The sequence below is a fragment of the Carcharhinus amblyrhynchos genome, chromosome 14 (assembly GCF_965287045.1).
Source record: "Carcharhinus amblyrhynchos chromosome 14, sCarAmb.v2.hapA, whole genome shotgun sequence".
Classification (NCBI taxonomy): domain Eukaryota; kingdom Metazoa; phylum Chordata; class Chondrichthyes; order Carcharhiniformes; family Carcharhinidae; genus Carcharhinus; species Carcharhinus amblyrhynchos.
Window position 1 is genome coordinate 58,169,355 of NC_137337.1, and position 16,815 is coordinate 58,186,169.

At 42.8% G+C, this 16,815-nt stretch overlaps 1 protein-coding gene across 1 annotated transcript in view; it reads left to right on the top strand.

Moving 5' to 3' along the window:
* Window positions 1–16,815, top strand: part of tmem62 (transmembrane protein 62) — an 84,112-nt gene that overhangs the window by 12,830 nt on the left and 54,467 nt on the right. The window contains 3 exon segments of the mRNA XM_080202947.1: window positions 2,549–2,594; window positions 9,157–9,298; window positions 15,292–15,416. Coding sequence (XP_080059073.1) covers window positions 2,549–2,594; window positions 9,157–9,298; window positions 15,292–15,416 — 313 coding nt within the window.

Here is a 16,815-nt window from a genome sequence, read left to right on the forward strand (position 1 = left end):
ACTTCTCCAATATTACTCTTTTGTTGTGCAATTTGTTTCTCTTCTGATAATTATCCAGAACCCTTCTGAAAACCACAATTGTATCTGCTTCCATCATGCTCTCAGGCAGTGCATTCCAAATTCTTACCACTTGCTGCATGAAAATCATTTTTCTCATGTTGCCTTTGGTTCTTCAGCTATTCACCTTAAATCAGTGTTGTCTGAAAAAAAGATTTACATTTATACTGCCCTCACAAACTTCTGTTCCAAAGTGCTTTTGAGCCAATGAAGCATTTTTTTGAAGTGTAGTCAGTGTTGTACTTTTGAAAACAGCAGTCAATTTGCATGCAGTAAAAACCCACTGCATCTGATCAAAACCAGACAATCAGTTTTTACTTTAGCAGCATTGTTTGAGGGATAAATATTGGCCATGACACCGTGGCCTTGGTTTAACATTGTACACAAAAGATTCTACCTCAGAGTACAGTGTCCTCTGAAGTGTGAGCCTGGATTACCTGCTCAACTGTCTTGAGTTGGACTTGGATCCACTACATTTTGAGTCTGTGACGAGAGTACTGTCACTGAACTTTAATGAGTGACAAGCAGAAACACCCAACAAAGGAACGGGAAATCTAGTATTGTCCCTAGTCTTTTCCCACCATGACATGAAAGTAGACCATTTAGCTCAGACTTTCTGTAGAGCATTCCATTGTTTTTCCTCCACGGCCCTCAAGTATTCATTGGATGTAGTACTCTAGGTGTGGCCTAATTATTGCTTTACAAAGGTTCAGCACACCCTCATGCTTTTGCACTCAATGGACTGAGTCTTCTAGGAGTGTCAATCACCATTGAATTGCTGTTCCATTGCTATTTATTTACATTAAGATGGCTCCAACTTCCAAACAAAGCCTCTTATGAAATGTGGAGCTTTCCTGTTCTCATGTCCTTTGCATGCAGGATCATTGGAAGCCAAGCTACATCCCCTTTTTAACCACACTAGCTGTCATATTTTGCTAAGTCTTCATTCACAAACTCACTGAAAAGCTTTGAGACCTTGAAATAGCTTTTTACTTGTCGTGAATGAATGTCAGTGAGGTGAATGGATAGGGTGCCCACAGGATAGGGTAGCAGGGTGGGTAGGTCAGGAGGGAAGTTGGAGGCTTTGTGGGGGGATTTGGGATGTCAACGTGTGAGGTAGTGGGAGAGTTGAGAAAGGGTTGAAGGGTATTTGGGGGAGGAGGGGGTTCAGTAGGGAAGTCGTAGGGTCAATAGGGGAGAATCGGGGTGGGGAGGGAGCAGGGGAGAGGGGGTGTGGGTGAAGTCAATTGTACAGTTATCCAGGAATTAGACGTGGCTTTTTGTGTCTAATATTTCTTTGGTAACTATCCAGGTAAGTAAGTTGGAAAGTTTGAGACTTTTTTGGAAAGTCTTGGGGAGTAGGAAAATTGCCTATTGGAAGTTGAAATTCCCTGGACAATCCCCATGGAGCCTTTGCATTGAGATTTCTGAGGAGTCCCTGAAGGTATCTCCAGGGTATATCCAGTCTCTGATCATCTTGAGATAGAAAGATCTGTGCCTAGACCTCTATTTATGAAGCCTGAGATCCTTATGTTTTCCTAACAATTCTTTCAATATGTCCTGCCAAAGATCTATGCACGTGAGTCTCAGGTCCCTCGGTCCCTGTACACTCTCTTAAATCTATATTGAACTACCATCCACCCTTATTACAGAGGACCACCAAAGTTAGTGTCACTAGAAAGGACTTCCCTGAGCCTGAGCTACAGATCCAAGGTCATGTTAGGGGTATTGTGAGAAATGAAGTTCACAAGCCTCTGTATGCTGTACATTGACACAAGGCCTGAAAATGACCTAGGCCCCCCCGCCACCAAATAGATTTTTAATATTCCGAATGGTCTCTCCTTTTTTTCACTTCTCCCACAACCCAAATTGACTTTCAGAAGTCCACAGACACAAATATAAGATGTATTGCCCAATAAGCTTCCATGTCACCAGCCACATTTGAAACCATTGATCCTCAAAATGGATGTTGTAACTCAAACATGACAGTATTGACTGGAAACAAAATGAAATAGCGCAGGCAGCTTTTCACGATGTGCTCATGAATCTGAATATTATAGTGTTTGGCAGCAGCACTACTTTAAAATTCTCATCTTTCTATTCAAATCCATCCATGGCCTCCTTCCTCTAATTCTGAAATATCCTCCAGCTCCATAATCCAACATAATCTCTGTAGTCCTTAAATTCAGATATTTTGCGCATTCCCTCACTCCCTTCACAATACCATTGGTGATAGTAATTCAACTGTCTCTGTCCTAAGCTCTTGATTTTGTTTCCTAAACATCTCTCCCTCTCCCTCCTCCTTCAAGACACTTCTTAAAATCTACCTCTTTGATTAGGTGTTTGCGCAATAATTCTAATTTATGTTGTCAAGTGTTGGCTGATTATGCTTCTGTGAAGAATCTTGGGACATTTTACTTTATTAAACTGCTATATAAATGCAAGTTATTATCACACGCAGCATGATGCGATTTTCTCTTTCTTATTACAGATGCCTTCAACATTCCATCACTTGACAGTATCAATAACTATTACAGGTATTGTGCTTGAAGTTTATCTAAGATTAGGTTCTCAAATACACCATGTGGTGTTGAACTGTATAATTTATGTCTTGTATTTCAAACTAAGAAATTGATCCAAGGCAGGAAAAATGCAGCGAGCATTCGTTTTTTTGGATGATTTGGAGTGAAACTTGCCTGAGGTATTTCTCACTTGGCTCACCAAGTGCCATTGGTGACTTCACCAGCAACCTGTTCTCACAGATTGTAGATGGTCTGCTGGAAACTGCACAAGACTAACAGCAGAGGACTCTATGTTTGCTTTTTCTCTTGCTGTGGATATTGCCCTGGCTCCCAATTACTGCTTTTCAGGATAGAATAAATGAAAGGCTTATGGCAAGGAAGTCTTGTTATGCAAATGCAGATGAGAAGGAGGTTGGGAAAGGATGGTGGAGGAGGATTGTGCTTGCTGGAATTTAAATATCATTGGAAATTCTGACTTAACTGGTTTGAATAAGCTTTCTCTCACCTTTCTTGTGAATGCACCTTTTAGACTTTGGGTATCATCAAATCATAACAGGATAGGAGGAGACTTTTCAACACATTGAGTCCATGTCAGTCACCTGTACTGTAATCCAGTCAGTCTCATTCCCCACTCTATCCCTCTAAATGCTGCAAGTTTATTTTATATGGGCCTAATGAGGGCAATTGGGACAAGCTGAATGGTAAAAGCTGGGCGACATGGACAAGTTGGGCCGAAGGGCCTGTTCCTATGTGGAACAGCTTTTCTTTGTCTTCAAGCTTTGTTAACCAGCCTTTTATGTAGTACTTTTGTCAAATGCTTTCTAATAACATTCCTGCCTAAAGTGTGGCACCCAGATTTGGACATAATACTCCATTGGAGCTGATCTTGTGTTTTATATGGGTTCAGTGTAACATAATTGCTTTTGTACTCTGTCACTATTTATAGATCCCAGCTTTATTAACTGTTTTGTTTGACTTGTATCATCTTCAAAGATTTGTATGCATACCCCCAGGTTTGCCTGCCTCTTTGGAGGAAAGAATGCCTGACTATTCGATCTTTCTTGCTGGTATGAGCTCTGAGTTTTTGTATAATTCTAGTAGGTCCTTTTTTATTGTGCTTTCTCCATTATCTGTATATCCTTGTTATAATATAGAGACTGGAACTCTTCACAGCACTCAAAGTTTGTTCTACCCAAGGTTCTACATATTTAACATAACTTTGCTGTTTTTCAATTCTATCCCTTAGAGCTGAACCCCAGAGCTTGTATTTTTTTTTATCACTGTTAACCCATGTTGCTACTTTTAGTTTTGTGTAGTTGTACCCACTGCTCCTCTACCCAATTTCAACACTTATTTTCCAACGAGTGTGGAGGTTCCTTATTCTTCTTACCAAGACACACTCATTCTCACTTGCCTGTGTATTGAAGTTCATTATCCAAATTGCACCGTCCTGTAAGCTTATTCTTGTCACAGTATTTCTTTGTATTAACCACGCCGTCCCCAACTTGGTGTTGTCTGCAAATTTTGAAATTTGTACCTCTCGCTTCTGGTCCAAGTTGTTTCTGAAAATGGTAACCAACAGTAGTCCCAGCACTGATCCTGGAATACAACTTCCCATATTTTGCTAGTCTTAGTAGCTACCCTTAACATCTATCCTCTATTTTCCATTTTGTAGCCAGCTGTTTATCTATCCAGCTACCCTGACGACAGATGTTTTGTCTTCAGGTGTGATTCTACTGTAAACATTATAATACTGTGACTACAACAATAGTTTAGAGGCTGAGAATTCTGTGGTAAGTAACTCACCTCCTGATGCACAAGGAAAACCTTGTCAACAAGGTACAAGTCAGGTGTACTCTCCACTTGACTGGATGAGTGTGCTTGTACCAAAACTGAGGAAGCTCAACATAATCCAGGACAAAGCAGCCTGCTAGGTTAGCATGCCATCTGCCACCTGAAACATTCAACATCTCAACTGGTGCACAGCTGCTACATATTGTACGCAAGATGTACTGCAGCAACATCCTAAGGCTTCTTCAATGCATCTTTCAAATCCACAACGTCTACTGCCTAGAGGGACATAACAGCAGATGGGTAGGAACACCACCTGGAAGTTTCCCTCCAAGTCACACACCATATTGCTGTTCCTTCACTGTTGCTGGGTCAGAATCCTGAAGCTTCCCTTCTATTACACTTGTTCTATGTGGGCTGCAGCAGTTCAAAAATGCAGCTTGCCATTATCTTAAGGGCAATTAGGGATGAGAAGTGTGGGCCTTGTCACTGACACATGCATCCCATGAAAGAATTTTTTAAAATGCAATACCTTATCACATGCCTTTTGGACATCTAAATATATTACCTTAATCTACCCTTTTCATTACTTCAGAGAATTCAGAAGCTTGGTCAAATGGGTGTTAACTGCCAACATACCCTCAATGTTTTTTGGAGCATTTAAATGTGCAGCCCTTTAATTCTTTTTGCCTGGCTGCACCTGTGTGTAACTTCAATGTCTGCAGTCAGCACATCGACTTTGGGGTTGAACATGAGAACTAATAGCAGGAGTAGGAAATTCAGATGTTCAAGCCTGTTCTGTCATTCAGTACGATCATGGCTGATCTCATCTCGGCCTCAAAGCCACTTTCTTGCTCTTTCACCATAAGCTTTCAACCCATTATTAATTTAAATATCTGTCCATCTCCTCAAACTTACTCAATGTCCTGGTATCCACTGCATTCTGGGGTAGTGAATTCCACTGGTTCACTGCCTTTTGAGAGAAGTAATTTCTCCTCATCCCTGTTTTAAATCTGCTATCCCTTTTTCTAAAACAATGACTTCTTGTAGTTTGCTGCACAAGAGGAAGCACCCATTCTATATCTACTTCGTCAATACCTTTTACCATCTTGTATACTTCCAACTGGATCTCTCTCATTCTTCAAACTCAAGAATATAGGCCTAAACTTCTTAATCTCTCTTCATAAAACAAACCTCTCGTGCCTTGAAATCAATCCAGTGAACCTCCTCTGAACTATATGGGTAGAGCTAAGAAAGGGCAAAAAACTTTAGTAGGGGTTGTATGTAGACCCCCAATCTCTATGGTGATGTTGGGAAAGACATTAAACAGGAAATTGGAGATGCATGCAATAAAGGAACATAATTATGGGTGATTTTAATCTGTGTATAGACAGGACAAATTAAATTAGGAACAGTACCAAAGAGAAGGAATTCCTGGAGTGTATATGGGATGGCTTCTGGATCAATACATTGAGAAACCAACTGGAGAGTAGGCCATTTTAGACTGGATATTGTAATAAGAAAGGAACAATTGGTAGTCTAGTTGTGCAACATCTCTTGGGGATGAGCGAGCATAACATGATAGAATTTTTCATCAAGATGGAGAGTGATGTGGTTGATTCTGTGACTAGAGTGCTGAATCTTAACAAAGGAAACCATGATGATATGACATGCAGGCTGTCTATGATTGGGAAATGTTTGTTGAAGGGATGATAGCGGAAAGGTAATGACAAATGTTCAAGGAGCTCATGAGTAACTGCAACAATTGTTTTGTTCTTGTCTGGTACAAAAATAAAACTGGAAAGGTGGCCAAATCAAGGGCAATTAAAGACAGTATTAGATTCAAGGAAGAGGCATACAAATTGGTGAAGAAAACCAACAGACCTGAGGATTGGGGGCATTTAAAAATTCAGCAAAGGAGTGCCAAGGGACTGATTATGAAGGGGAGAATAGAGTATCAGAGTAAGGGAACATAAAAACTGACTGTAAAATTTCTATAGATATGTGACGAGAAAAAGATAGCGAAGACAAATCAGAAACGGGTATTTATAATGGGGAACAAAAATGGCTGACCAACTGAATACATACTTTGGTTCTGTCTTCACAACAGAGGACCAGAAATGTTGGGGAACACAGGGTTTAGTGAGGGGGAGGAACTGAGGAAATCAGTATTAGTAGAGAAATGGTATTGGGGAAACTGATGGAATTGAAGGCTGATAAATCCCCAGGGCCTGATAATTTACATCTGAGTACTTAAGGAAATGGCCCCAGAAATAATGGATGCATTGGTGGTTATTTTCCACGATTTTATAGACTCTGGAACAGTTCCTACAGATTGGAGTGTAGTTTATGTAACCCCACTATTTAAAACGGGAGGTAGAGAGACCTCAGAATTATAGACCAGTTAGCCTAATGCCAGTAGTGGCGAAAATTCTAGAATCCATTATCAAAGATTTTAAAGCAAAACCTTTGGATAATAGTGGCAGGACTGGACAGAGTCAGCATGGATTGATGAAAGGGAAATCATGCTTGACAAATCTACTGGAATTCTTCAAGGATGTAACTAGGAGAGTTGATGAGGGGAAGCCAGTGGATGTGGTTTCAGCAAAGTCTCACATAAGAGATTAGCGTGTAAAATTGAAATGCATGGGATTGGGGATAGTGTATTGAGATGGATGGAAAACTGATTGGCAGACAGAAAACAGAATAGCAATAAACGGATCCATTTCCAAATGGCGGTCAGTGACTAGTGGAGTACTGCAGGGATCAGTGCTGGGACCCCAGCTACTCACTATATAAATGATTTGGATGAGGAACTAAATGTAATATCACCAAATTTGCAGATGAGACAAAGCTGAGTGGGTGGGTGAGCTGTGAGGAGAATGCAGAGATCCTTCAGTGCAATTTGGACAAGCTGAAGGACTAGATAAATTAATGGCAGAGGCAGTATAATTTAGATGAATGAGAGGTTATCCATTTTGACGGCAAAAAACAGGAAGTCAGATTACAATCTGGCCATAAATTAGGAGAGGGGAATGTGCTAGGAAATCTGGGTGTCCTTACACCAGCCACTGTAGGTAAGTATGCAGGTGCAGCAGGCAAAACAAAAGTCAAAAAGTATGTTAGTCTTCATAGTGAGGGGAGCAGGGATGTCTTGATGCAATTATACAGTACTTTGGTAAGGTCACACCTGGAATATTGTGTGCAATTTTGGTCTCCTTATCTGAGGAACCATGTTCTTCTTCTGGAGGGATACAGAGAAGTTTTGCCAGATTGACTCTGACTGAAGTCTGAGGAGAAAATGAGTCAGTTAGAATTGTGTTTGCTGGAGTTTAGAAGAATGATGGGTGAATCTCACTGAAACCTGCAACATTCTAACAGGGCTATAAAGGGTAGATGCAAGAGGGATGTTCCCGATGGTGGGGGTGTCTAGACCCAATTTGAGGATAGAGGGTAGACCATTAAGGACAGAGATGAGGAGAAATTTCTTCACTCAGAGAGTGGTTAGCTTGTGGAATTTGTTACCACAAATTGTAGTTGAAACCAAAACATTGTATGTTTTCAAGAAGCTGTTAGATATAGAACTTGGAACGAAGGGGTTCAAAGGATATTTGGAAGAAAGCGGGATCAGGCTATTGAGTTGGATGATCAGCTGTGATCATAATGATTGGCAAAGCAGGCTCAAAGGACCAAATGGCCCCCTGCTCCTATTTTCTATGAACTGCCTCTAATGCCACTACATCCTTCCTCAAATAAGGGGACCAAAACTGTACATAGTACTCCAGGTGCAGTCTCACAATGCCTTGTATAGTTGCAGAAACATTTCCTTACTTTTATACTCTATTCCTTTAGCTGTAAATGCCAAAATTCCAGTTGCATTCCTTAGTATCTTCAATACTTGCACACCAATTTTCTGCAACTTGTGCATGAGGACACCTAGATACAAAAACAAAGAACAACCCAGCACGGGAAACAGGCCCTTCGGCCCAACGAGCCCGCGCCGCCGCATCACCCTACACCTATTCTACCCTGCATGTCTACGAATGGGACCCTACTCAGTCAGATTCAGGGAAGAAATAGTGTCAATTTGGTAGAAACCGATTAGCCTAAGAGCACATCTTTGGGGTGTGGGAGGAAACCGGAGCGCCCGGAGGAAACCCACGCAACCACAGGGAGAATGCGCAAACTCCCACAGACACAGGCCCAAATCCATGTATCTGCACAGCTAGCAGTGCTAGTCACTGAGCTGTTGTGGCGCCCGTCTATCGGTCCAGGATCAAGCACACACACCGACATGAAGTACTAGGCCACTCCTGGACTTCCAAGAGCAGCCCACGCACGACCCGCCGTGTGCATGCCCCTCGCTTGACACGAGGTGGACCTCCACCTTTGGTGTAGATCCCTCTACACCAAAGCATCCCAGAGTCTCTTTTCATTTAGATAATTTATCTTTCTATTTTTCTGACCAAATGGACTAAAAAAAACCTGATTTTCTTTCAATTTTTACATACTTTTCTAATACATCTTTACACCTTTGTGAGGATTCCATTATCTTTCTTATTCTTGATAAACTAATTGATCTGCTCAAACTGGACTTGTTCTATCTCGCTTTTTATAAATATAACAATCGTTTTGTGGGCAGAATGTTTAACTTCTGATTCATAATAACTCGCTTTTAACGTTCAAGATTGGAACTCAAGAAGGCAGGTAAAAGTAACTACGCTAGATTTGTATTTAATACATACCCACAAAACTTGTGACTTTGAAACTTATGCTCATTTCACAGGAAATATTCTGCCCATCGTCAGGATGGTTCCTTTCACTATGTACATCAAACTCACTTTGGAAATTACTCCTTCATCTGTGCTGATGCCACCCCGAGTCCTGGCCCCAAAAGGCCATTCAATTTCTTTGGTTTCTTGAACCAGGTAAGAACACAATTCCGCACATTATAGAGAATTAAACCTTTTTTTATATAACTCTCAGGATGTGTGTGTCTCCGGCAAGGTCAACCTTCAGGGCAACCAGGGCTGGACTCCTTTGCCGCTTCAGAAGGCAGTTAAGAGCCAGGCATGTTGGAATGAGATGAGTCTGATAAAGGCCAGGTCAGGTAAGGGTGGCCAGTTTCCCTCCCTAAAGGACATAAGTGAAATGGCTGTGTTTTTAATGATAACCCAACAGCCTCATCGTCACTTATCCAGATGTCAGTTACTTTGTGCCAGATCTTTGTAAGTGAATTCAAATTCTCAAATTTGAACTCGTGCTCCACATTATCTGTCCAGAAGCACTACATTACTGCTTTTGTGCGACTAGTGGAAGCAACTTCACCTTTGAGTCAGGAGGGCATGAGTTAAACCTCTGCACCAGGAACATTGATAGAATTACCATCTGCTTGATCTAAGTATCTTCGTAACTATTTTGAAGAAAAAGGGATTTCTCCTCAATGTCTTGCTCAATATTTAGAGAAAGAGAAAATTTTGCATACACAGAAAGGAGGGCATTCCATTCTTTGTGTCTATGCTTGCTGAAACAAATACCCTGATTAATAAGCCTAATCCCAATTTCACGCACCTTATAGCACCTTAGTGCATAGCCCAGTGTTTTTTTTTCAATATGATTAGCATGTCTACCTTTAGGTTTCACCATTTCACGGAAGTTCAAAACTGAAACCAACATCACTTAAGAAACAGATTAACTGATCATCATCTCATTTATGTTTGTGGTAATTTCATGTGTGCCTGTTGGCTGCCCGCAGTTTCCAGTTCAAAGATCTGTAGCACATTTGACATCTTCACTTTTACACTTCAACCCATCTGTTCTGTTCAGTGCTATCGTGGACTACTCCAGTCTGACCAGATCAAACCTTCTGACATATTAACCCACTTATTGTCTGCAATCAGCTTATTTCCAGCGTGTTTTGTACTTTTATTACAAAATAATTTACTAACTAGAAAAAGAGGCAATGCATGTTAAATGTGTATTAAATGTGAATAGAGATAAAGAAATTGTGTAGTGTCGTTCATGGCCTCCAAACATATGAAAGCAAGTAGTTTGTAAAGTGTCATCACTGATAATTTGGGAAATGGGTCATAAATTTGCACACGCTTCCACAAACAGTAATGTGATTATGATCAGATGATCTGTTTTAATGATGTTGATTAGATGATCGACCAATTTCCATTCGAGTCTCCAGTATACATACAATCCTGGCTGACAGTTGCATTGCAATACTGAGGGAGTGCTGCGTTATCGGTGGTGCTGTTTTTCAAATAAAATGTTACAAAGAACAAAGAACAAAGAACACAGCACGGGAAACAGGCCCTTCGGCCCAATGAGCCCGCGCCGCCGTCCTACTATCAGTGACCTATTCATGATTTTAGTCTACGCCTAACGTGCGAGGATCAGGGAGGTCCAATTTAGGGACAATTTAGTACCCAATCAATCAGCCTAAAAGCACATCTTTGGGGGATGTGGGAGGAAACCGGAGCACCCGGAGGAAACCCACGCAACCACGGGGAGAACGTGCAAACTCCCACAGACACAGGCCCAAATCCATGTGTCCGCACAGCAACAGAGATAGTCTCTGAGCTGTCATGTTGCCCTCGAGATGGTCCAGTTTAAGCACACTAACGACATGAAGCAATAGGCAACTCCCGAAGCAACATCCAAGAGCAGCCCACTACAACCTGCCGCATGCATGCCCCTTGCTGGACTTAAATGCCTGTGGAGACAAAAAAATTCATTATTAAACAGGCAAAGACTAACATTCCTGAGGCAAAACGTATTCCCAAGCCTACAATGTTCGGTAAGGCCTACTATATCCCCCTATATGTAGCCCGCTCATATGGCTGTCTAAGTGACTCTTAAACAACCCTAGCGTGCCTGCTTCCACCACCTTACTCGGCAGTGCATTCCACACCCCCACTACCCTTTGCGTGAAAAACTGCCCTCTAATATTTGTCTTATACCTAGCCCCCCTCACCCTAAGCCCGTGACCCCTCGTTCTATCCATTTCTAGTAGCGGAAAAAGCTTACCACCATTTACTCTATCTATCCCCTTCATAATCTTATAAACCTCTATTAGATCCCCCCTCAGCCGACGTCTCTCAAGGGAAAACAGCCCAAGTTCATTCAAGCTTTCCTCGTAAGACAGCCCTTCCATACCAGGCAACATCCTGGTAAATCTCCTCTGCACTCTCTCCAGGATCTCTACATCCTTCCGGTAGTACGGCGACCAGAACTGGACGCAGTACTCCAAGTGAGGCCTAACCAACGTTCTATACAACTGCAACATCAGACTCCTACTCTTATATTCTATACCTCTTCCTATGAAGGCTAACATACCATACGCTTTCCTCATCACATTCTGCACCTGAACCGACACCTTCAGGGACTTGTGCACTTGCACCCCCAGGTCTCTCTGCGTATCTATACTCCGGATAGTTCTACCTTTTATCGTATAACTCCCCTCCACATTATTCCGGCCAAAGTGCATCACCTCGCATTTCTCCGGATTAAATTCCATTTGCCATCTATCTGCCCAATCTACCAGCCTGTCTATGTCCTGTTGCATTGCCAGGCACTGCTCCTCAGTACCCGCCAATCCAACCATCTTGGTGTCATCAGCAAATTTGCTGATCACACCACCTACCCCCTCTTCCAAGTCATTAATATATACCACAAATAGAAGAGGTCCAAGTACCGAGCCCTGCGGCACACCACTGGTGACAGGCCTCCAATTGGAAAAGGAGCCTTCCACTACTACTCGCTGTCTCCTCCTCCCAAGCCAGTTCTCCACCCATCTACATACCTGGCCTTGTATCCCATGAGCCTTCACCTTTTCTATCAGCCTACCATGAGGGACCTTGTCAAACGCCTTACTGAAATCCATATAGACAACATCAACGGCTTGTCCTTCGTCAACCGTTTTTGTCACCTCTTCAAAAAATTCCACTAGATTCGTAAGGCACGACCTCCCTGTAACGAAGCCATGCTGCGTATCCCTGATCAGATTGCAGCGCTCCAGATGTTCATACATCCTATCCTTGAGGATCCTCTCCATTAGCTTGCCTATAACTGAAGTCAAGCTCACCGGCCTATAATTCCCTGGGTTATCCCTCTGACCCTTCTTAAACAACGGTACTACATTTGCAATGCGCCAATCCTCTGGGACCTCACCTGTGTCCAAAGAAGAGACAAAGATTTGCGTCAGAGGCCCAGCAATTTCATCCCTCACCTCCCTTAACAGCCTGGGATAGATGCCATCAGGCCCTGGAGATTTATCCGTCTTTATACTGTCTAAAAGTCCCAACACCTCTTCCCTCGTGATGACTATATCCCTCAACGGATCCTCAAACTCCTCAAGCACAGCACCAGACATCAGGCCCCTCTCCTGCGTGAATACTGACGCAAAGTATTCATTCAGGATCTCCCCCATTCCCCCAGGCTCCAAGCATAGTTCCCCTCCTCTGTCCCTGAGAGGACCAATCTTCCCTCTAACCATCCTTTTATTTCTAACATAGGAGTAAAATGCCTTAGGATTTTCTTTAATCCTACCCGCCAAAGCCATTTCGTGGCCCCTTTTTGCCTTTCTGATGCCCCTTTTAAGTTCTCTCCTACATTCTCTGTATTCTTCTAACGCTATCTCTGTCCTCAAATGCCTAGATCTAATGTACGCCTCTCTCTTCCTCCTGACCAGGTCCTCAATATCCCTAGTTACCCACGGCTCTCTAATCCTACCCTTCCCATCCTTCCTCTTGACCGGCACGTGCCTTTCCTGCAAAGATTTTAGTTTTCCCTTGAGAGACTCCCACATACCCAGCGTCGACCTGCCATCAAGCAGCTTACCCCAGTCCGTATCTTTAAGATCCTGCCTAATCCGGTTGTATCTAGCCCTCCCCCAGTTTAACACCCTCCCCTTAGGACAGGCTTCATCTTTATCCATTAATATCTTAAACCAGACAGAGTTGTGGTCACTGTTAGCCACCTGCTCTCCTACTTCAACGTCAACCACCTGCCCAGGCTCATTCCCCAGAACCAAGTCCAGTATAGCCCCCTCCCTGGTCGGGCTATCCACATACTGCTCCAGGGATCCTTCCATTACACACTGTACAAATTCCTCCCTGTCAGCACCCTCTGATCTCGGCACCTTCCAGTCTACCCCGGGGAGATTAAAATCTCCCACTACCACCACCCTATTCTTCCTGCACTTATCTAGAATGTCCCTGCTTATCCCTTCTTCCACAGCCCTCGGGCTGTTGGGCGGTCTGTAGTACACACCCAACATAGTAACATCTCCCTTCCTATTCCTCAACTCCACCCATAGCGACTCGATTCCTATATCCTCTATACCTCCCTCCCTCTGCACTGCTATGATGCAATCCTTAACTAACAACGCCACTCCCCCACCTCTCTGCGACCCACCCCTATCACGCCTGAAGCACTTATACCCGGGAACATTCAACTGCCAGTCCTGCCCTTCCTTTAACCAAGTCTCTGTCACTGCCACCACTTCCAACTTCCTTTCGAACATTATTGCCTTAAGTTCATCTGTTTTGCCAGTCACACTCCTAGCATTGAAACACATGCACCGAAGACACTCAGAAACAATCCGATCCCTCTTCCTACCCTCCGGGCTTACCCTATCCCCAATCCCAGTTCCGTCCACCTCCCCACCCCCCCTCCATATTAGTTTAAACCCTGCCGAAACACTCCAGCTAACCTTCCAGCTAAGATATGCACACCTTTCCCAGTTAACTGTACCCCATCCCTCTTATATATTTGCCCCTCTTTCATAAAGACTTCCCAATGGTCTACGAATCTAAAACCCTCTGCCCTACACCAATCCTTCAACCACGCATTGAGTTGGAGTATCTCATTATTTCTAGCCCTGCTAGCCCCAGGCACCGGCAGCAGCCCAGAGAACGCCACCCTGGAGGCCCTACATTTCAGCCTAGCCCCCAACTCCCTGAACTGCCTACGTATGTCCCCCCTGCACTTTGTTCCTACATCCTTCTCTCCTATGTGCACTATCACATCAGACTTGGTCCCTCCACCCTTCAAAATTCCCTCTACCCTTTCTGAAACATCCTGTACCCCTGCCCCAGGGAGGCAGACTACCATCCTGGAGTCCCGCTTTTGCCCACAGAACCACCTGTCAATCCCTTTGACTCTCCCATCCCCCACCACTATCTCACACCCTGCACTCTTCCCTTCCTCCGAGGTATTCTGATCTCCCTCCCTTGCCTTCTCTACCCCAGCTGTCACCCCACCCTTAATATTCTGGGGTAATTCCTCTGGGGCGGTCCCAGTGCTATGACTCCTTTTCTTTTTGCTCTTCCTAACTGTAACCCATCCATCTCTCCTCCTAGGTCCTGGTATCTGCTCAGTGTTACTGTCCCTATCCATTATTTCCTCATTTTCCCTAACTAAAAACATATCCTCCAGCCTCAGTTCCTCAGTTACATCGAGGCCCTGTTTGCCGCCTCAAACGAATGTAACAGATCCCATAAGGGAATGAGGGATTTCTTTTGTTCTCAAAGACTAAAACAGATTATCTGGTCATTTCTACCATTTCTGTTTGTGGAAGGTTTTGCACATACTGGCTGCCACTTTTCCTTAAATTACATCAGTGATACATCAAAACCAATAAATTGAACGTAAGGCGTTTTGGGATGTCAAATAAAGTTTGTTCTTTCTTTAGTGCATAGATACCAACAATATAGATCATTCCACTGTAGAGATAACTGGAGCTCATGTGTGCTATCCTCTTAATTCAACACAGCAGCTTACCTTATAGGAAATCAATCTGCTGTATATAGGGGTAGGGTTAGAAGAATACAGCTGGAAAATGGGGAAAATACAAGATGAGAGAATGAGTGGACGTTTAGCAACTTTGATAAATATATCCAATGCTTTGCAGAATAAAATGGATGAATTGTCAAAGCTAGCATCTGAAACAGTCCACAGTAATCAAACCATTTGGCTTGGCCATTACACTACCTCCACTATTATCTCTGCTTCTCCTGGAATACAGCAAGTCATGAGGTAAGAGATTTTCTTTTTAAGCTACAAGGCTGAAATGGGAACATAGAATTGGAGGAGGCTATTTGGTCTTTGAATCTGTTCCACCATTCATTTAGATTATCGCTGATCTGTATCTTAACTCAATGGACCCAATTTGGTCCTGTTACCCTCGATATCTTTAACCATCAAAAATCTATCAATTCCGATATAAACCCATTGACCTGCACCATTTATTATGTTTTCTCTCCATAGAACTTTTCAGCTCTTGTGTTTCCAACAATTTTTGTTTTTATTTCAGATTTGCAGTATTTGGCTTTTGTAAAGGTCTTATCCATCTTAGTTAGAAATTTTAGTTTGCCCCCACCCACCCACCTCAACAGGTTACTGGGGGAGAGTGTTCCAGATTTCCACTATCCTTTATGTGAAGTGGGACTTCATGACAACCCCTCTGAAAGGCCTGGCTCTGAGTTTAAGGATATGCCCTCGTCCTGGTCTCTTCTGCAACAGGAAACCATTTCTCTCCATCTATCCTGCAAATCCTTTCATCTCTTCAACACATTAGTTGGCAGCATTTGTGAAGAGAGAACAGAATCAATGTTTATTGCCGGTATGATTCTTTAATCACAGCAGAATGATTCAAACTTGAAATATTAGCTCTGTTGTTTCTTCGCAAATGCTGTCAGACCTGCTGAGAATTTAAAGCATTTTCTGTTTATTTCTTGACTAAGTTTATGGTGCTCTGTTGTAGTACTGAATGCAGGAGCCCCAGACTAACCAAACACTGAGGTGCACCTTGTAGGGATTTGATTGTAATGCAGAGCAGGCTATTTCAACCCAACAGAAAGTAACCACAACATGCCAGAGATAATTCCAGGACAGGAGGTCAATTCCTCATATCATACTGTGCCTTTAAGAAATATATTTATTTTGTGTCCCTTGTGAGGGTTATGTTTAAGATTCAGCTCTAATGAAAGCTAGGTAGCTTATTCTGAGAATGCAGCAGTATAATTGGTTTGGATAAACAGTGAGTATCCTGCCTGATCCTGAAAGAAGCAAGGGGCACATGGCTTCATGTGAATGCTTGCTAAGAAATCTAGAGCTTTTGACCATCTTTGGAGAAAAAGAGAGAGAGAGAGAAAGACAGAAACACCTCTTGCTTCTTTCAGGACCAGGCTGAAGCTCATTGTTTAAACATTAAAGGTGTTTTCCCTGTAAGCTTAGCTTTGCCCATTCACATCATCCTGCCTCTATCAATCATCCTAATCTGACACTCCAGGTGAAAAAAACAAAATAAACAAAAATGGATTAATTTAGATAAAACAAACATCCCATTATCCAAATCAATTATTCTCCTGCATTCTGAGCAAGAAGCTGCTTCGTTTGAAGATAAATCGGCACTTTGTAAACCAGACCTGAATTT